General features: G+C 64.9%; 2 protein-coding genes across 2 annotated transcripts; both read left to right on the top strand.

Moving 5' to 3' along the window:
• The first annotated feature begins 8,296 nt into the window (after positions 1 to 8,296).
• Positions 8,297 to 15,266, top strand: TH (tyrosine hydroxylase). The gene is made up of 13 exons (XM_060104156.1): positions 8,297 to 8,386; positions 9,804 to 9,995; positions 10,804 to 10,978; positions 11,246 to 11,334; positions 11,558 to 11,625; positions 11,920 to 11,970; positions 12,351 to 12,496; positions 12,587 to 12,722; positions 12,849 to 12,918; positions 13,434 to 13,490; positions 13,685 to 13,780; positions 14,083 to 14,216; positions 15,107 to 15,266. Exons 1-13 carry the CDS (start codon positions 8,297 to 8,299, stop codon positions 15,264 to 15,266), a joined length of 1,464 nt encoding a protein of 487 aa, XP_059960139.1.
• A 2,521-nt stretch (positions 15,267 to 17,787) lies between these two features.
• INS (insulin) lies at positions 17,788 to 18,623 on the top strand. The gene is made up of 2 exons (XM_060104594.1): positions 17,788 to 17,974; positions 18,478 to 18,623. Exons 1-2 carry the CDS (start codon positions 17,788 to 17,790, stop codon positions 18,621 to 18,623), a joined length of 333 nt encoding a protein of 110 aa, XP_059960577.1.
• The last annotated feature ends 443 nt before the right edge of the window (positions 18,624 to 19,066 follow it).

Raw genomic sequence — 19,066 nt, 5'->3', positions numbered from 1 at the left:
ATCAACAGATGAGTGGATACTCAGAGTGTGGTCCATCCACACAATGGAATATCCTTCAGCCTTGAAAAGGAATGAAGTCCTGATACCAGTTACAACATGGATGAGCCTTGGGGACTGTACACTCAGTGAAATAATCCAGACACAGAAGGACAAATCCTGTCTGATCCCACGTCTATGAAGTCCCTGGAGGACTCCCATCCATAGAGACAGAAAGTAGACGGTGGGGCCCGGCGCTGGGGGAGGGGAGGGGAGCTAGAGTTTCATGGGGACAGAGTTTCAGTCTGGGGAAGTGAACAAGTGCTGGAGGTGGATGGAGGTGAAGGCTGCACAGCAGTGTGAATGTGCCTCGTGCCCCTGAGCTGTGCACTAAAGATGGCTGGGATGGTACCTTTTATTTTATGTGTATTTTACAATGTTAATAAATAACTAATTATTGTAAAAACACAATAATATAAAGGGCAGTTGGGATGGAGGCTGGGGGGAGGGAAGACAGGGTGCTGGCGCCACTGCAGACATCCTGAGGGCCCTGAGGGGCACCCCTGCCCCGGGGGAGGAGTGTGTGGGTTTGGGGTGTTGACAAGGGGCAGGGCCAGGTGGGGGGCCTGCAGGGCAGCCAAGGAAGGAAGGGTGGGTTTCACGGGCCAACAGTCCCCCCCAGCCCCGACCTTGCCACCTGGAGCCTGATTCCCCCCTGAAATTCTCTCTTTGTTTCTTCGTTTAACAGAAGCGTAGGGCCCGCTGTGCAGGCACTGGCGAAGCCCAAGACGACCCTCCAGGCGGGAAGACCCAGACTTTCACTAATTAGTCACATGAAGAAACAACAAAGTCACAGGTGCAGTAAGTGCTGCGGTGGGCCTGGGTGTCCAGGAGCTGCGGGGTCCAGGAGCATCCCAGTGTCTGGGGAACGGGGAGGCCTGGAGAAGATGAGGGCAGAAGGGTTCCAGGCCCTGTGCTAGGAGGGAGGTCCTGGCCACCCTCTCCAGGTCCCCCTTCAAGGGCAGCAGCTGGGCCACCGCTGTCAGTCCCCTGCCCGGTGTGGTCATCCCCGGTACAGGTCTGGTCTCCCCGGGGGACAGCTGAGAGGAGGGCTTTGTCAGGATGGGGCTAGGCCTGGGCCCAGAGCTGCAGAGGGAACCAGGGAGGCAGGAGCCACTTGGTGCAGAGAGCGGGGACTCCCCGGCCCACAGAGGCTGCCAGGGACCAGGGTCTGCACATCCCTCTTGCCGCTCCCAGCCTGGCTTCTCAGGGCTCTTGGAGTGTTGGCGTGGCCTCTCCCAGCCTTGGTTTTCTGAGGCTCCTCACGGCTTTCCTGCCCAGGGAAGCAGCCAGACAGACAGAAGGGCCCAGAGGAACCCTCACCCCACACAAGGGCTTTCCGAGGCTCCGAAATCTGGGGAACTTTCAAGAATTTAGAAATCTCTCCCAGAAACCTTGGAGTGAGGGGAGGTGCCCCCAAGCTCCCACCTCTGGCCTCCCATGTCCCTACACCCTGCTGTCTAGCAGTGCAACCCCTGGCCACTGTCTTCCTGGAGAGTGGTGGGGTCTCCCTTCCTCCCCTACCCCCTGGCCGTGCTGGGTGGGGGCCAGGGTCTGCGAGTGATCCATTCAGGACTCAGCCTGGGGGGCTGGAGGCCCTAGAAGGTTCACACCTGCATTGTGATGACCCTCCACGGGTCTCCCCCCACCGACTGTAAGAGCCCTGAAGGGAAGGGGCCCTGGTTCAGAGGCTTGTTGGACAAGTGAACGGATGGAAGGAATAGAGGAAGGAAAGCAGCAGCCTTTCCGCCCCCACAGGACCCTCCCCCCCCGGGGGGCTGGGTGGGGGTGGAGCGGCAGCCTCGGCTTCTGGGGGCCCCGCGGGACCCGCCCCTGGTGTGGAGACCCAGACCTCGTGTGATAGTCCCGGAAAACGTAGGCTTCGCCCTCTATCCTCCCACATAGGAGAGAGCCGGTGCAGCCTGGACGTGTTTATATTATAAAACACAAGCTTGGGATCAAGTTGGGCCAGCTCGGTCTCAGCCGAGCTCATCCTGGGCCTCAAAGTCATCAGAAATAAGTAATCGCAAATAAGCCCTGTCTAAATATCATGACTAGCTGGGTCAGCGGTGCGCGGCCTGGAAATGTCAGCCGGGGGCGGGGGCCCCTCCAAGCCCGGGATTAGCCAATGGCACCTGGAAGGATTGTGCCAGCAGCCCCTCCCGCCCGAGACCCCGGCCGGCACCTGGCAGAGGCGCAGAGGATTACGCTGCCGGGGCCCTTCTTTCAGCCCCGCTGGTTCCCGGGAGAGGATGCCAGCTGCAGCGGAGGTGGGGCTTGGACGGAGTGGAGGACACGCATCTGGGTCCAGACCAGGAGCCGGGGATGAGGGTGGCAGGCAGCCCCAGGGAGAAAACTGCCCGCTGCGGACCCAGTGGGGGGGCGAGGTGTAGGGGAACCAGCGAGGCCCCCCTCCAAGCCCCTCTCAGTGGGCAGTTGCGTGCGTGGCTTTCTCTCCAAGTCTCAGGCTCCCCACAAAGGCCCTGCCCTGCCCGGGGTATGGTGCTGTCAGCTTGGAGACCCAGCAGACCACACCCCTTCTGCCTCAGTTTCTCCAGCTCTGGGCTCCCCGAGCTAGAGGGGGCAAAACGTGTCTCGGGAGCTCAGACAGAGGGAAAATACAGATGTTTGCTGCCACGCTGGATCTGGATCTGGGTCTGTGTCTGGCAGCTTACTGAGTCTCCTGCAGGGTCACAGCACTTCCTGGGACCACCTGTTCTGGCAGGAGGTGGGCATCGCCGCTGCCGTCGGGTCCTGAAAATGTCAGTGTTGGGGGGCAAGGTGGGACCTCAGAGAGCTTCCCGGGCCTCACTGAAGCAGGAGTATGGGGAGGGGCTGCACTGCCCTCCCCACCCCGGAAGGAAAGGTCGTGAGGCCCTGCGGGAGGGGAGGATGGGATGGGGTCGGACAGAGAGGGGGCCTCGGTCCCACCCAGCTCCCGAATCCCAGCCCGGCGGCAGGAAGCACTGCGGAGGCAGCCTATGGGCCCAGGTGGACACAGGTGGACGGGCCTTGCTTGGTGCTCCCGGCGGGCAGGGCCGAGGAGGGCGTGAAGATGTTGGACCCCTGGAACAGCCAGGTGAAGCAGAGCCTGGGGCCCTGGCCTCCCAGATGTTCAGCTGAGAGATTCAGCTGGTTTGGTCTGGCCACACTGAGCAGAGCAAGGCTATCCCCTCCCGTGTTTCGGCCACTGTACTTCTGTTAATGCAGCCCAGGGCCACCATGTGGGGAGAGTCAGATGCCGGAAGCCAGGCTCCCCCTAGGATGTGAGGGAGGCTGGGTGGGTGGAGACGGGGTATGAGGCAGCCCCTCACCATCAAGGGCCCTGGGTGCCCCAAGCAGCCACAGGGGCAGGTGACTGGGACCCGGGCCCGTGGCACCAGGACTGGAGGGACACTGGTCTTGCAATTAGACCTGATGGCTGTCAAAGCACAGCTGCCACAGGCTGCCCGGGAGTGACTAATGAGAACTGAATGTGGCTCTCATTGCTTTTCTCCGGCTAATTTGTCAGAAGACTGAAAGGGCCAGGTGGGTGGGGGCCCGCAGGCAGGCTGAGTCACTGGCATGGGGGCCAGGCAGGGGGGTCTGCAGAGGGACCCCCAGAAGCCAAGAGCACCTGTCAGGAAACTGGGGCCTTGGCTGTGACTTGGTGTGAGGGTCTGGAGGGACACAGAGCCAGGGGTCACCCTGTGTACCACCGACCATGGCTGGTCAGGCCTTCTAAGCCCCTGCTGCACACCACATGCACACACTCACCCACACACACTTGCACAAGCATCTGCGTGCATACATGTTCACATGCACACGCACACACACAGACCAATAAAGCTGCAGCTGCAGCTCCCAATCGCGGGTCCCAAACCAGGCAGCAGCATCTCGGCTGCTGGCCCCACCCCATCTGCCGTCTCTGCACCGCAGTGCCCGGCCCAGGCCTCCCCGTGCCCAGCGCTGGACAGATGTCTGCTGCGAGGATCCTGGGATGGGGACCCTTGGGAAGGTGTGGAGTGCGTCTCCAGAAGCCTGAGAGCACCAACGTCTGGTGCCCAAGCGACCCGCGCTCCCACTGCTTGGATGGGAAAACAGAGTCTGGAGCGCAAGGAGCTAAGCCAGGGCCCCCTGCTGCCCCCCCAAGAGGTGTCTCCAGCACGGGGCCAAGGGCCCAGCCTCCTCCCACGAGGCGACAGTGCGGACGGGAAGGGAGCTCAGAAAGGGGGCAAGAGGGAGGTCAGCCTAGAGGAGGAAGGGTCAGCCCCTGGGCCTGAGGGCCTGGCAGGGGGAGGGAGTGGGAGTGGGGGGGATCTCTGAGGGGGCAGGGGGCACGTGGCCCGCTCAAGCGGCTCTCCCCTGACTCCCAGATGCCCAATTATCCCTGAGCGCATCGGATCGACCAGTGGGGCGGTCGGCTCCTGGCCCGGCTCTTCGATCTCCGCCACCCGCCTTCTCGCCTCTGTTCCCTCGTCCTCGTTAAGGCTAATTGCTCTGACATTTCAGCTCGGACGGGCCTGTGTGTCAGGATATCATGGATCTGCTTCTCCGAGTCTGAAGGGAGCTGGGCAGCTGTTTCCCTGCCTGTCCCCAAGCACGGGGTCCGGCTGGAAGAGGACTGGGGCCCAGGCTGGGCGAGGCTGGAGGTGGGCGGCTCAGGCAGGACCTCTGTCCCTGATCCCCAGGGCGTGTGCTCTGCGGGGCCCGTGTAGCTGCCCCAGGCAGAAGGGGTGGGATGCAGCCCTTGCTGTCCCCAGCCGCCCCTGGGACCACAGGGGCCCGGAAACAGCCCAGGCAGCGTGACACCCTGAGTGCCCCAAGTCCTCGGAGGTGTGTGTCGTGTCTGTGTGTGTCACACAGATGTGTGCCTTTCCCAGGACACACACGATGCTCGTGCACAGAGACCACCCTCGGACATGACCTTTGACCCCTGGATTGCCAGGAGCGCTTTCCCTGACTGTTTGCTCATAGTTTTTGATGGTGGGGCCCTGCACAGCCCCGGGATGGAGCAGCGCCCTGCTCAGCAACCCTCTTGAGGGGGTTTGCGGAGGAGAGCAGGGGCTGGGGGTCCCATGGCGGGAGAGGTCGGCACCTGGCGGAGCAGCCTGAGGACTCGGAACGGCCCTGTGGTCATGAAGCGGGGCAGGGGGATGGTGAATGCTCCTTACCCTGCCCCTGCCCCATGCCAGGCACCGGCTTGATGCCAGGAGCGGGCACACTGTCATTACGGGTTATTACATCCTCTGGGGGCCTCGCTTGTTGAGAGAGAAAACACTCCAGCTCAGCACCTCCTAATTGCCTGGCAAGGCGGCTGTAATTACTCAGTGTGACTGTGGCAGAGAGGACTGCCCAGGGGAGGGGTGCAGGCAGCGAGGGCTGAGGCCCAGAGTAGGTGGGAGCACGGCAGGGGCTACCGGAACCCTGGCCTCACGCCACATCCCTTGTCCTCCCACCTCCGTGCCCGGCCCCTCCTCCCCTGTGGACTGTGTCCAGGCCACAGGGCTCTCTCATGCCTGACCTTCCCCCGTGGGTCCCCTTCCAGCCCTGCCCTCCTCGGGGGTGTCTGCCTGCCTGGCGTGGGTTTGTTAGATTTCTCCCCTTGGGGCCTGGGGCCCTGAGCCCCCTCAGCCCCTGGGATGGACACCACTGTGTCCTTGAAAGAGCCATGTCTCAGGAGATGGGAAACCTGGGCTCAAGACTCACTGTGTGACCCAGAGGAACCACTCACCTCAGTCTTCCCATCTGTGGAATGGGTCTATGAAACCCGTCTGAAGGCAGACACTGCCATCACCTGGGAGGCCCAGGTCAGAGGGGACCCTCGGCGGGAAGGAGACCAAGGTGCAGAACCAGGGGAGAGGATGTTAGCGGGCTTGGGGCGCCCTGGGTCCCCTCACCAACTGGGGTGGAAGAGGGTGCAACACACAGTGAGGGAGGCGCGGCTAAAGGAAAAGGGAGCACTTCTGTGCTCTGGGGGTCCCAGAGTTGGGCCCAGTCCAGCCAGCCCTGGAGGGGCAGGGGTGTGGGAAAGTCTTCCTAGGATGGATGGGCAGATGGACGCGTGGTCAGGAGGGGGCCGCGCTGCTCACTGAAGCGTGTCCACCAGCTTCCCGCCTTCAGCTCCTGCCTGGGGTCTCACTTGGGGGTCGTCTGGCCCCAGGGCAGACTCAGAAAGCTGGCTCCACACAGCTTCCACGCAGGCACCGGCTCAGGGAAGCAAAGGGATTAGAAACAATATTTGTTATCAGCGGAGATATTTGCCGAAAGGTTAAATCCACAGCCGGTGGTGGAGGCCCGTGCTCCTCCTATGCAGTATTTAGTGGATACGTCACCCCCCTGCAGGGGGCCCCCTCTGAGCACATGAGCCGGCCACTGAAGGGCTGGACCCATGTCACCAAGGGGTCTCCAGCAGTCCTCCCAGAAGGAGACACATGAGAGCCCCAGGGGGCTTCCAGGGGGAGCAGGGAACCTGTCCAGGGCTGCAGCAGGCCTGATGCTGGGCATGGAGGCTGGCCACCCCTGGAGACCATTGGGCACTCAGGCAGGGCAGATGCGGCCTGGGGCAGTGGAAGCCCACCGCCCTCCACGTCAGCCCACAAGGGCAGAGCCAGCCCCGCCTTTCCCACTGGGGTCTTGGGCAGATCCTTTTAGCACCATTTAGGGCTCACAGCCCTGTGGAACCTCCTCTGGGCTGGGCCCTGGGGGCAGGGGCCACTGAGACATGTTTTCCAGGAGCCCAGAGTCTAGGAGATGAGACAAGCCAGGCACGGGGATGCAGCTGTAGGCCAAGCCAGCAGGTTCCTGCTTTCAGAGAGCAGAGGAGGGGGAGGTTAATATCAGGGGCAAGAAGGGGTAAGCATTGCAGAGTGAATGGTAGCTGAGCTGGTTTTGTGGGATGCATAGGAGTTTGCCAGGAGAAGAAAAGGGTGAGGGGCAGTATTTCAAACTGGGTGTCGTGAAGTCCAAACCCTCCTTTAGCAGGAAATGGGGATGGTTGGGAGTGAGATCAATAGGGGTGGGTGAGGGGAGGGGACACTCAGGCTGCTTCCAGAGAGCAATGGGGAGACATAGAGGATTGTGGAGCAAGGGGATGGCATGGTCAGACCACATTTGGGGAAGGTCCAGGAGGAGAGGGGTGCAGATGGCCGCTGTGATGAAGGGTGGGTGCTTCTTTGGGGCATGAGGGCTGCTGGGGAGGTGGCCTGAGATAACATGGTGACCAGCTGGAGCTGCCGGGGGCCTCACACCTTTCCCAAAGCTGTGCCTGAACACGGGGATGGGCCACGGGGCGGGGTAGACAGGGAAGGACTCATGTCTGCCTGGTGCCAAAGGTGGGGGGGTCCCCTCCGGTCCCACAGTCGCCGGGGTTGAGGCATCACCAGAGGAGCATCGTGCATGGAACTCAGGAGAAACTCTGGGCTGGGGTTGTCCCGGGACCCGTATGATGCAGGGACCACGTGAAAAGGGCTGGGCCACAGGGACTGAGCCTCAGTGCTCAGGGATGGGTGCATCCCCGAGGTGGTGACACCCCAGCAATAAGTGGTCAGGGAGCCTTGGGGGACGCTGGGGGATAGGGGCGGGCCAGGAGATGGGGAGAGACGGCCATGCAGGAGTGAGTGGGGCAATTGTTAGAGACTTCCCTGACCCCCGCATCCCTCATTCTCCTGCACACTGGAGGATGGGCCCTTCTGGAACATTCTGGGCCCTGCTGGATGTGCCTGGTGGTGGTGGTGGGGGGTAGATAACATTCCCTCTGAGGACATCGAACAGGAACATGCCTCGGGACCCTGTTGGGAAATTTGGTGAAGTGAAGAATCTTCTGGAAAAGCGAATTGCCTCCTGACACCTGAGGTCTGAGCCTGGCTTTCTGGACCAATGGCCACCAAAGGTCAGGGTTTTGTGTAACGAACACGGTGGGGTGTCCAGAACTCCACCTTCCCGTGTACCCGCCCATCACCCGGCTTGTGTGTGAGCCGAGGGGCCCAGCTGCACCCAGCCCTGCGGAGCACGCCTGCTGGAGCCCGGATGATTCAGAGGAAGGGCCGGCCGCCTGCCTGGGTGCCTGTGACGGTGGATGCAATTAGATTTAATGGGACAGGAGCCCTTTCTCCTGCGTCTCCGTGCTCCTCGCCCACCCCACCTCCCTCAGGCGGCAGCAGGAGGGGGACGCAGAGGAGGTGGGAGGTGGAGGACCCAGAGGGGCTTTGACGTCAGCTCAGCCTATAAGAGGCCGCCCGGCAGAGGGCTGTGGAGACGGAGCCCGGACCTCGCCGGCATCATGCCCACCCCCAACGCTGCCTCGCCGCAGGCCAAGGGCTTCCGCAGGGCCGTCTCCGAGCTGGATGCCAAGCAGGCCGAGGCCATCATGGTAAGAGGCAGGCTGGTGCCCACGGGCCGGAACGAACCAGAAGCCCAGGGGTGTCCCCTGAAGGCTGGCGGGAGGCTCCAGGATCAGGGTCCGCATGGACGCCCTGGACCCAGGCCTGGCATCCAGTCCTGGCCGCAAGCACCTCCCCTCCCCGGACTCCGTGGGCAACCCCTGTGCCCGGGTGTTTGAATCTCTGTGGGTGGGTCCTGCTGGACCCAGTGTGTGTGCAACAGTGTCCCAGGCCCTGCAGCAGCTCAAGGTGGTGGGGGGCACTGGGCAAACAGGGGTGCAGGCCCCAGTTCTGCTGAGCTGTAGGGAGGTCTGAGCTCCAGGGTGATTCCCATCCATCACCCGCCCATCCACCCGCCCATCCACCTGTCCATTCACCACCCACCATCTGCCTGTCCATCCACCATCCATCCTTCCATCCGTCCAGCTGTCCATCCATCATTCACCCATCCACCTGCCATGCATTCCATGTCCCACGTGGGATCTCCTGTCTTGAAACCCACCTCCCCTGTTCCCCTGCCCAGCAACCCTGGGCCTCCCTGACCACCAGGGATGGCCCCCAAGGCCTGGCCCCCCACTTGGGAGCCCCCGAGTTCAAGGGAGGCTGTGCTGGGAAGACCCGCTGGGCCACCCCCTCTCTGAGACTGGAAAACTGGGGGCTTCTTGGCCTGGAAGAGGGGTCTCCAGTTCGTCCTCAGGGACAGCCTGGAATAATCAGCTCCCTGCAGGTTTAAACTGGCTCTTATTTATAGAGCTTTCCTGAAAACGTGGGCTGGGTTCTAGACATTTACTTTGCAGGCACTATCTCAGGGGACTGGCTGTGGGGTAGAGAGCGCCCACCCCAGGCCCCTTGTTTTGTCCACACCTCTGTCATCCACACCGCCCACCGTAGAGTGCGAGATCTGGGGAGGGCTCCCCCGCGGCCCCCTGCCGTGTTCCAAGACCAAGAGCCCCAGAAGCTTCTTGGAAGTTCAGCTGCAAATGATGAGCCCCAGACAGGGGGCTTCTTCTCTACTCAGGCCGGGGGGTGGGGCGGGGGGCGGGGCAGACGCACTGACCCCGGGGGCTCATGGTCTCGGGACTGGCTGTGGACAAGGTGCGGCCAGGGCCCCTGGGCTGTGAGGCAGGGCTGGGCATGGGGCCGTGAGGAGAGGTCACTCCATGGGGCCAGACACCATGTCCCCTGGCCCTGCCCAGCCCGGGGGCAGCAGGGCAGCTCCCGACTCAGCCCTCCTGTCACCTAACCCGGTTAGATGTGGCCTGGGGGCACAGGCCACCCTCAGCTGTGGCTCCCAGCGCCCTCCCTGCCCCCCCGCTGCGGCCCCCGGCAGGCGCGACGCTGGAGCTGGGTCCCAGGTTCTGTGGGTCCGGCTGAAGGCAGGGGGAGCTGGCGCGTCTGTCCCCACAGTCCCCACGCTTCGTCGGGAGGCGGCAGAGCCTCATCCAGGACGCCCGCAACGAGCGACAGAAGGCGGAGGCCGCCGCCGCGGAGCCGGGCGAGGCCCTGGGGGGACGGGACGGGAAGGCCGTGCTGAATCTCCTCTTCACCCTGCGGGCCACCAAGCCCCCTGCGCTGTCCCGGGCTGTGAAGGTGTTTGAGGTGAGCGAGCATTGGGGGCCACGTGGGGAGGGGGCTCACAGCCCCTTGCCTCACCCTTCTGTTCTCAGGAGCTCCCTGAGCCCGGCCCCCTGCCCTCCCCCGTGCCCAGCACCTCACCCTGGGGGCAGGTGGGTGTGGATCCCCCAGGGCAGCCGGGGACGCAGGGCCCCCCATGCCCGCCTGGCCCTGGCGGGGCTGGGCTCATGTGACAGCTGATGGCGTTAGCTGCTGGATCCTGGCACACGTACCCAAATGACATTACAGCCGACTCCTCTCAAGCTCCCGCGATGGCTGATGCCCGTGTGGCCCGAGGGCTGTGAAGACAGGCTCCCTCGTTGCTGGGTGATGGGAGCTGGCAGGGGAGCGCACCCACCCCTTCCCGCCGCGCTCAGTGTTGTCTGGTGGGGGCCTGAGCCTCCCGACCTGCCCACAGTGGGATCAGGGCCCACCCCCAGCCCTGGGTGTCTAGAGGTCTCGGACGAGGCCACCAGGGATGGAAATCAGGCTGCCTGGGAGAAGGCCCCACCCGAAACACTGGGTCTGGGGGACCCTGTGACAATCCCTGTTAGACCAACTAGACAAGAGCCATTTTCCCAGCTGAAACCTACCCAGGCAGCTAGCAGTGGGCCTGAGTCTGGAAAGCGGTCTTGTGGGCTGCTGGCTGCCGGCATCCAGGGCTGGGCAGGGCAGGGCAGGGCGGGCCGACTCCAGTGCCTGCTTCCCAGCTCCCTTGCCTCCCCCCTCTGTCTGTCTCTGTCTCTGTCTCTCCATCTCTCCCTCCCTCTTTCTCCCTGCGTTTGCTCCTAAGACATTTGAAGCCCAAATCCACCATCTGGAGACCCGGCCCGCCCAGAAGCCGCGGGCAGAGGGCCCTCACCTGGAGTACTTCGTGCGCTGTGAGGTACCCAGCGCCGCCCTGCCCACCCTGCTCAGCTCCCTCCGCCGCGTGGCCGAAGATGTGCGGGGCGCCGGGGAGAGCAAGGGTGAGGCTGCCCCTATGCCCTTGAGGGCGACCACATGACCTCGAGACATCGGGGTGCAAGGGGTCCCACAGGGGAACCCCAGTGACTGCGTGCACGGCCTGGGGCTCCCCCCCTGCTGGCTCCGGCCCTCCCCCATCCTCCTCGTCTGTGTCCGGGCCTGGGTCACCTCCAGCCCCCCGGTCGCAAGCGGGAGGCTGCTTCCAGGGGGGCCCTCCTACCACAGCCCAACACCCAATCCGGTCCTTCTACTCTCCTTCCTGCGTGAAGTCCTCTGGTTCCCAAGGAAAGTTTCTGAGCTGGACAAGTGTCACCACCTGGTCACCAAGTTTGACCCTGACCTGGACTTGGACCATCCGGTGAGCCGGGGCCCCGACCTGTCCCCGTACTCATGGCTGTGGCAGTGGGCGTGCACCCCGGCTTGGGACGGGGTGTCTGTTTGCCGCCGGCTCCTGGTGGAACCCTGAGGTCTGGCTGGGTGCAGCTGCCAGGCGCCCGCCGGTATCACAGGCCACGTCTGGGTTGGAGGCGTGGGGAGGGCTGGCGGGCCGCGGCGGCTGATGGCGTCCACTCTGCCGTCAGGGCTTCTCGGACCAGGTGTACCGCCAGCGCAGGAAGCTGATTGCTGAGATTGCCTTCCAGTACAAGCAGTAAGGACCCCCCTCGGGACCTCATTCTCTGAGACCCAGACCCCGTCCTGCGGGCTCACACTAGACCTGGGCGGGGGGAAGGGAGGGATGTCTTCGTCACCAATGCCATCACCTTCACTGTCACATGGTCATTGATTCGGGGTCCCCAAGTCACAGCCGAAGAAACGGAGGCACAGAGCAGTTAAGCAACTTGCTGCGGCCGCACAGCCAAGGTTGCTCAGCCCAGGCCCTTCCTGTCCACCCCCACACGCCCTCCCCAAGGGGGCCTGGACTAACTGCTGACCCCCTCCCCAGAGGCGACCCTATTCCCCACGTGGAGTACACGGCCGAGGAGACTGCCACCTGGTGAGACCCCGTGATGGCAGCTGGGGAGGGGCGGGGTGGGGAATGAGGGGGGCCCGGGAAGACCCCCAGAATCCCTGCATGAAGAGTAGTGGCCTCCAGAGGACAGACTAAGTCCGGGTGGAGGAGGGACTTCCCGAGGCCTCCCACAGTGCCCTGAAACCCCCCAAAGCTGCAGGTGGGAGACATCCACTCCCAGTGGCCAGTGTCTTTGGGGCCAGTGAGAGGCCTGCGGTGTGAGGCTGCCTGGGGTCTGCAGGGGGCAGAGCAGAGCGCCCACGGGAGGGGCTGCTGGATGCGGGGAGGGGTCTGGAGCAGGCGGTGGGGGTCCAGGTTGGGACTGGGGGGCACCCGGCCAGCCTGAGCCTTCCCCCCGCCCGCAGGAAAGAGGTCTACACCACGCTGCGGGGCCTCTACGCCACCCACGCGTGCCGGGAACACCTGGAGGCTTTCGAGCTGCTGGAGCACTTCTGCGGGTACCGGGAGGACAGCATCCCCCAGCTGGAGGATGTCTCCCGCTTCCTGAAGGGTGCGACGCTGTGGAGGCCCCGGCGGGAGGGCCTGAGGTGGCCAGCCGGCGGCCCCACCCGCGCTGACCGCCCACCCGCTGCCCTTGCAGAGCGGACCGGCTTCCAGCTGCGGCCCGTGGCCGGCCTGCTGTCCGCCCGGGACTTCCTGGCCAGCCTGGCCTTCCGCGTGTTCCAGTGCACCCAGTACATCCGCCATGCCTCCTCACCCATGCACTCCCCCGAGCCGTGAGTGCCCAGCCCAGCCCGCCGCGGGGGGCCTGCGGAGGACAGGGGCCAGTGCGTGCTGCTGGGGGAGGGGGTCAGGCTGCGGCACCGGCCCCCAGCCCCACCCGCTGTCCACCCCCAACACAGGGACTGCTGCCACGAGCTGCTGGGGCACGTGCCCATGCTGGCCGACCGGACCTTCGCCCAGTTCTCCCAGGTGTGTCCTCGAGGGCTCAGGAGCTGGGCGTCAGCCGAGGGGCTAGGGGGTGGCACCTGCAGCGACGGGTGCTGCCTGCCCCTCCCCACCCCCAGTCTGGATGCCGCCCACACCTGGGTCATGAGACTTCAGAGAGACTGCATCGTCCTGGAAGAGAGGGGCGGGCGGGCCTTTCTGGGAAGACCACCTTAGAACAAAGACGGGGAAGAATCCCGTCCTGAGAGTCAGTAGATCACGGTGCCCAGAGGACAAGCTGGGGGCAGAGTGCCGCGGCTTGTGCTGCCACCTGCTGGCTCTCCCAGGAACGGCAGAAAGCGGTCCTGGGCACTTGATGGATCCTGGGAGTGTGCCTGCATCCCAGGAGGGTCCCTGCACCCTGGGAGGGTCTCTGTACCCCGGCAGTGTCCAGGAGACCCCTGGAGGGGCTTAAGACAGCCCCAGCACCCTCCCCTCACACAGGCGCCCAAGCCATGGTGGGCTGAGCCTCTCCCCCCTCAGCTCTCCCTCCCCCACAGGACATCGGCCTCGCATCCCTGGGGGCATCAGACGAAGAAATTGAGAAGCTGTCCACGGTGGGTTCTTTCCCCTGCAGGACGCTGGGTCCAGGCTGGGCCCTCCTGTCCAGGCTCAGGCCTCCGCTTCTCACGCCGTGACCGCCCGGAGCCTGGCTCGCCTCTGCCTGGGTGGTGGGTGCCTGGGGCCATGGTCAGTGGGGAATGCTGTGCTGTGGTACCTCTCAGCTGACCCCGCCAACTGCCCCCACCAGCTGTACTGGTTCACCGTGGAGTTTGGGCTGTGCAAACAGAATGGCGAGGTGAAGGCCTACGGAGCGGGGCTGCTGTCCTCCTATGGGGAGCTCTTGGTGAGATGCTCCCCATCCCCCCCAGGAAGGGGCTGGAGCCCGGGTCCCCACGGGGAGGGCGACCTTGGCCGTGCCTTCTGGATTCGGGCCTCCCAGGAGGCTGAGGCTGCCCTTTTAGGGGGGCCAAGAAAACTTGTCCCTGCCCCGTCCCACTCACACTGTCCCCAGGCCTCGGGAGGACCCCCAGTGGAGAGGGGCGGGTATGAATACACACCCAGAGCCCACCGTGGAGTCAGGCCAAGGGGCTCCAATTCCCTCAGGGCCCTGAGATCCCCATCCCCCCAATCCTGGGCTCCCGCCAGCATTCCTTGTCTGAGGGGCCCGAGATCCGGGCCTTTGACCCCGACGCCGCGGCCGTGCAGCCCTACCAGGACCAGACTTATCAGCCAGTCTACTTCGTGTCTGAGAGTTTCAGCGATGCCAAGGACAAGCTCAGGTAGGCCGAGACCCCCCACTGTGCCCCCCAAACTGGGAGAGCCAGCCAGCAAGCTGGGCCTGTGAACCCATTTCACAGTGGAGAAAACTGTGCACACCTCGGTTACAGCACCCCTCCCGCAGCAGGACCCCCAAAAAGTCTGGGGTGGGGAGGCCTGCGGGGCTGGTGGCCATGTCAAGGCCAGGCCAAGGCCAGGCTCTGAGGAGGTGAAGTTTGACTTTGTAAGATGGATGTGTGGGGTCCTTCCCAGTCCCCTGCCCTCTGAGCAGCTGGGGCCACGGTGGGGACAGAGGACAGGGGCCAGGGTAACTGAGGGCTGGGTGGGGAGCCTGGGGGTAGCGGGGAGTTTCCAGGGCTGGAGGTGCAGTGACTAGCATTCCCCAGGGGAGGAGGGCAGAGCCCGACACGGCCCACCTGTTTGCCCTCGGAAGGGGCCTCTTTTCCAGCCTGGCTCCTGTTGTCACCGGGGAGATTGAGGCCCAGGATCTATGTGCCTGCAGTGGCGGGGTGGGGGGCAGGGGGGGTTGGATCCCCCACACAAGCTTAAGGACAGGGATGCAATGGACCCTGCAGGGCGCACGGTCTGGAAATCTTCCTGAGGGAGGAGGCCTGGCTGAGCGGGGCCTCGGGAAGGAGCAGGGAGGGGTGGAGTGCCTTGCAGAGGCTCGCTTGGAAAGGCCCGTCCCTCCCTGCCGTAAACAGCCGCCAGCCCTTGGAGGAGGTCTCAGTCCCCCATCTTGTCCGGCTGGTTGTACAGAATGAGCTCTGGGGGCCCAGGCGGCTCAGAAAAGTCCTGGGAGCTCTGAGCCTGCTGTGACGGAGACCCGGGCCCCACCCCTCCGGCTCCCCCCCACTGGGTGACTGAGGGTCCCTGCCGGCTCCCCTACCAGGAGCTACGCCTCCCGCATCCAGCGCCCCTTCTCCGTGAAGTTCGACCCATACACGCTGGCCATCGATGTGCTGGACAGTCCCCATGCCATCCGACGCGCCCTGGATGGTGTCCGGGACGAGCTGCACGTCCTCACCCACGCCCTGAGCGCCATCAGCTAGACGCGGGGCGCCACCCCGCAGGCCCCCGTAGGCCGGCCCCAGGTCTCCTGGCCTTCCCCCTGCCGGCCCTGGCCCCCGCCCACGTGAAGGGCTGGCTCACAGGGCACCCCGAGAGCCCGCCAGAGATCCCCCTGCTGGAGGGCACCCTGCTGCTCCGCCCACCGCTTGCCAGCTCCGCCTGCAGGTGACTGTGTGCCGTGTGCTGCCCATGTGCCGTGTACCACCTGCTCCCATTCTCAATAAAAGAAAGAGCCCCCCTGGGTGCCGACCTGGCTGGCTCCTCTGTCTGTGTCTGTACCAGGCCCAGCCCGCAGCCCTGCGCCCCTCACATTCTGCCTCATCCCTGCTCAGAGGCTCATCCACTGCCTGCCCCCTCCCCCAGGCAGCCCCGGGTCACCTGCTCGCCCAGGGGACCCAGCCTGTGTTGAACCACCGGCAGCTCCAGAGGGCTGAGGGCGTCCTGGCTGAGCTGTCCCATCTCTGTCGGGTGGCAGCGTGGAGGTGGGGGCCTGGCCTGGGTGTGCGGGGGCAGGGCTCACAGCCGTGGTCTCCTAGGCAGGGCTGCAGGCTGGGCCCTCCCCACAAGCCCGATGGCCCCACTAGGAGGAAGACGGGACTCCAGGGGCCAGCCTGTGAGAGCAAGCAGAGGAACGGGGGACGTCCGAGGCGTAGCTGCCTCCGATCCCCATACCCCACCCCACCCAGAGCAGGACCTGGGAACGCACCCCCACCCCCACAATGTGTGCTGATGGAGCGTTCAGCTGAGCTGAGCCCTAGGTAACCTCTCTGGGCCTCAGTCTCCCCAGCAAAGTGGGCGGGGGGCTGGATTCTGGGCTTTGTTTACTGGACAGGTCTGGACCTGGCCCTCCAGCTACAGCCCCCAGAATCCTCCAGGTTTGGCCCAGCCCAGGGTGTCCCCTTTCCCATCCTGGCCCTGGCCCTCGGAGCAAGCAGCCTGGGGCTTCCCGGGAGGTGGCTGGCTCCTTACTTCCTGCAGGAGGTAGATACCAGCCCATCTTCCAGGCCCTGCTCTTTCCCTCTGGTTCCCCCTACCTCCCCCTCCCACCACCAGGACCCTGGCTCTAAGCTCTTAGGATGTTAATCCTGGTAAACTCCTACTCATCCGTCAAGACCCTCCTGGGCAAAGCCTTCCGTCCCAGCCCTCCCTGGTGGTCTGTCCTTCCATCAGTTGCACCTCAAGCACCTTGTCTGTGACTAGCCCTCCTGTACCTGTGTCCCTTTAGCCTGTGAGGCATCAAATGGAGCCACTTTTGATGGTTGTGAGCCCCACTGAGACCCTGGGGAAGGGCTAATGGCCGGCCTCATTTCCTTCCTGCCCTCCTGGGCCCTGGGCTCTGCCCTCCCACCGGGGACTTCCGTCATCCAGCCTTTCGCCTTGCACACCCCTCTCTAAGAGGCCTCCAGATCTCCCCTGGCTGCAGAGGGGCCTCCGGACATCATGACGCCCTGGGAAGTCAGGGTCCAGCCCCTTCCTCGGTGTGGGGGGCTGCTAGGGTCCGGGCCTCCCTCCAGGGGCCTGTCCAGGGGGTTGGGGGCACCACAGGGGCTCGGCGCAAATGACAGCCAAAGGATGCAGTGGGGCTGAGGGGCCGGTCTGAAAGGGGTCAGCACGGGGGGGATGAGCAGGGCTCTAGGAAGAGGGCTGGGGGCCGAGAGGCCGCCTCGGCGGGGTGTGGCGGGGCCCCACCCACGCGTCCTGTGGCCCCTACATTGAAGATGAGGAACAGGGGCCAGCCTCAGAGCCCTCATGGCTGCAGGTCCCTGAGTTCAGCCCACTCGGCAGCGCCCCAGGGAGCTGGGGGTCTCAGCGGGGTGCAGTGTTGAGGTGGGTGAGGATGGGGCCAAGGAGACGCTCCCTCACTGCCCTCCCATGGCCTTGGACCACCTCTGGGGCCCCGAGGGCAGCCCCAGGGACAGCGGGCAGGGGTCCTCTCTCTTGCCCACACTCCCCGGACCAACATGGAAGATGGGACCCAAGCAAGGCCAGGTGGGGCACGGCTCCCGTGGAGGCGTTTGCCCCCAGCTGTGAGCGGGGACAGCTCAGCATTAGGTCCCTCGTTAAGACTCTAATGACCCCGTAGCCCCAAGAGGTGCTGACGACCAAGGAGAGGTTCCTGCAGACCCAGCAGCGGGGAAATGATCCAGAAATTGCAGCCTCAGCCCCCGGGCCATCTGCCACCCACTTGAGGCTCTAATGGGCCAGGTGGAGGGGTCAGGGGCTATAAAGCTGGCAGGGACCAGCAGCCCCCAGCCCTCGGGACGAGCTGCACTCGAGGCCGTCAGCAAGCAGGTCTGTCCCTGAGGGCTCTGCGTCAGCCTTGGTCTGGGCCGGCCCCACTGGGGTCCAGTGCGTCGGGGCCCCAGGCCCGAGCTCTGCTGAGCGGCAGGAGGGCGTGGGCTCCTCTTTTGGAGCGTTTGGGGGTGAGCACTGGCTGGCGGTCCCGGGTGCCCCCTCGCTGGCCTCAACCCCCCCTGTCCCCCAGGTCCTTGTGCCCCCACCATGGCCCTGTGGATGCGCCTTGTGCCCCTGCTGGCCCTGCTGGCCCTCTGGGCGCCCACCCCTGCCCAGGCCTTCGTCAACCAGCACCTGTGTGGCTCGCACCTGGTGGAGGCGCTGTACCTGGTGTGCGGGGAGCGTGGCTTCTTCTACACGCCCAAGGCCCGCCGGGAGGTGGAGGGCCCGCAGGGTGAGCCCCGCTGCCCCGCCGCCCCATTGCTTCCAGCTGGCACCCTGTGGGAGGTCAGGAGGGATTTTTTTAAAAAGGAAAATGATGTTCACTTGGTCACATCCTAAAGGTGACCAGCTCCCTGGGGGTGAGCCAGGAGGACGCCTGAGGGTGGGCTTGCCCCTCCCCCCTCCCCTCCCCCCCCTCCCTTCTCGCCCCGGCTTCGCCCAGCGCCGCGGCCCCACTCTCTCCCCTCCCCACCGAGGGCAGCTCCAGGGAGGAATCTTCTGAAGTGAGTCAAGTCCTGGGTGCCAATGGTCTCGGGGTGATGTGTCTGCGATGGGGGTGCTTGTGGGAGACGCCCCGTCACCCTGGGAGAGGGCCCCATCCTGGGCGGGCTGTGGGGAGGGGGAGGGGGTGGGGCAGGCCCGTGATGGGCGCCAGGGCACCTGTTCAGGGTCCCGCTCCAGGGCCGGGCAGGGTGGGCAGGGGAGCGCCATCTGCCTGACCGTCTCTCCCCACAGTGGGGGCCGTGGAGCTGGGTGGAGGCCCCGGTGCCGGCGGCCTGCAGCCCCCAGCCCTGGACTGGCCCCCGCAGAAGCGCGGCATCGTGGAGCAGTGCTGCACCAGCATTTGCTCCCTCTACCAGCTGGAGAACTACTGCAACTAGGGCCCGGCCAGGCGCCCCCTCCAGGCAGGCGGCCCAGCACCGTGCTCCCTGCACCCCTGATGGTCAATAAACCCCCTGAATGAGCCCTGCTGCTGTCGTCTGTGTGGCCTGGGGGGCTGAGGCGCTGCTGGGGGCAGGGGCAAGGAAGGCCGGCCCACCTGCCCAGGCCCTGGTGACGGGGGGGGGGGGGGGGCGGGGGGGGGGGCGCCTGCCCCAGACCCCTCTCTGTTCTCTCTGCGTCACGCACTGGGTGCCCACAGGCATGTGGGCAGACGGGCACCAGGGCTCATGGCAGTACTCCCCAAGGTGGTGAGCTGCTGTCTTCGGGGCCATGACAACCCCCTCCTCAGTGCCCCACTACTGCACGAGGTGGCTCCGCGGGGCACCCGCCCAGGCCGCTGTCGGTCACGCCAAAGAGCCCAGGGGTGCCTTGGCTGGTCACA

Source organism: Mesoplodon densirostris, chromosome 7, assembly GCF_025265405.1.
Source record: "Mesoplodon densirostris isolate mMesDen1 chromosome 7, mMesDen1 primary haplotype, whole genome shotgun sequence".
Lineage (NCBI taxonomy): Eukaryota > Metazoa > Chordata > Mammalia > Artiodactyla > Ziphiidae > Mesoplodon > Mesoplodon densirostris.
Note: the sequence above shows the minus strand (reverse complement) of the source record. Positions and strands in the feature narration are given on the sequence as shown.

Bases quoted from the DNA above. Each gene is read 5' to 3' on its own strand.
- TH (XM_060104156.1), top strand. From the start codon at position 8,297: ATGCCCACCCCCAACGCTGCCTCGCCGCAGGCCAAGGGCTTCCGCAGG. The intron at 11,971-12,350 runs GTGAGACCCCGT...CCCCGCCCGCAG, and splicing joins GCCGAGGAGACTGCCACCTG to GAAAGAGGTCTACACCACGC. The intron at 12,497-12,586 runs GTGCGACGCTGT...CTGCCCTTGCAG, and splicing joins TGTCTCCCGCTTCCTGAAGG to AGCGGACCGGCTTCCAGCTG.
- INS (XM_060104594.1), top strand. From the start codon at position 17,788: ATGGCCCTGTGGATGCGCCTTGTGCCCCTGCTGGCCCTGCTGGCCCTC. The intron at 17,975-18,477 runs GTGAGCCCCGCT...CTCTCCCCACAG, and splicing joins GGAGGTGGAGGGCCCGCAGG to TGGGGGCCGTGGAGCTGGGT.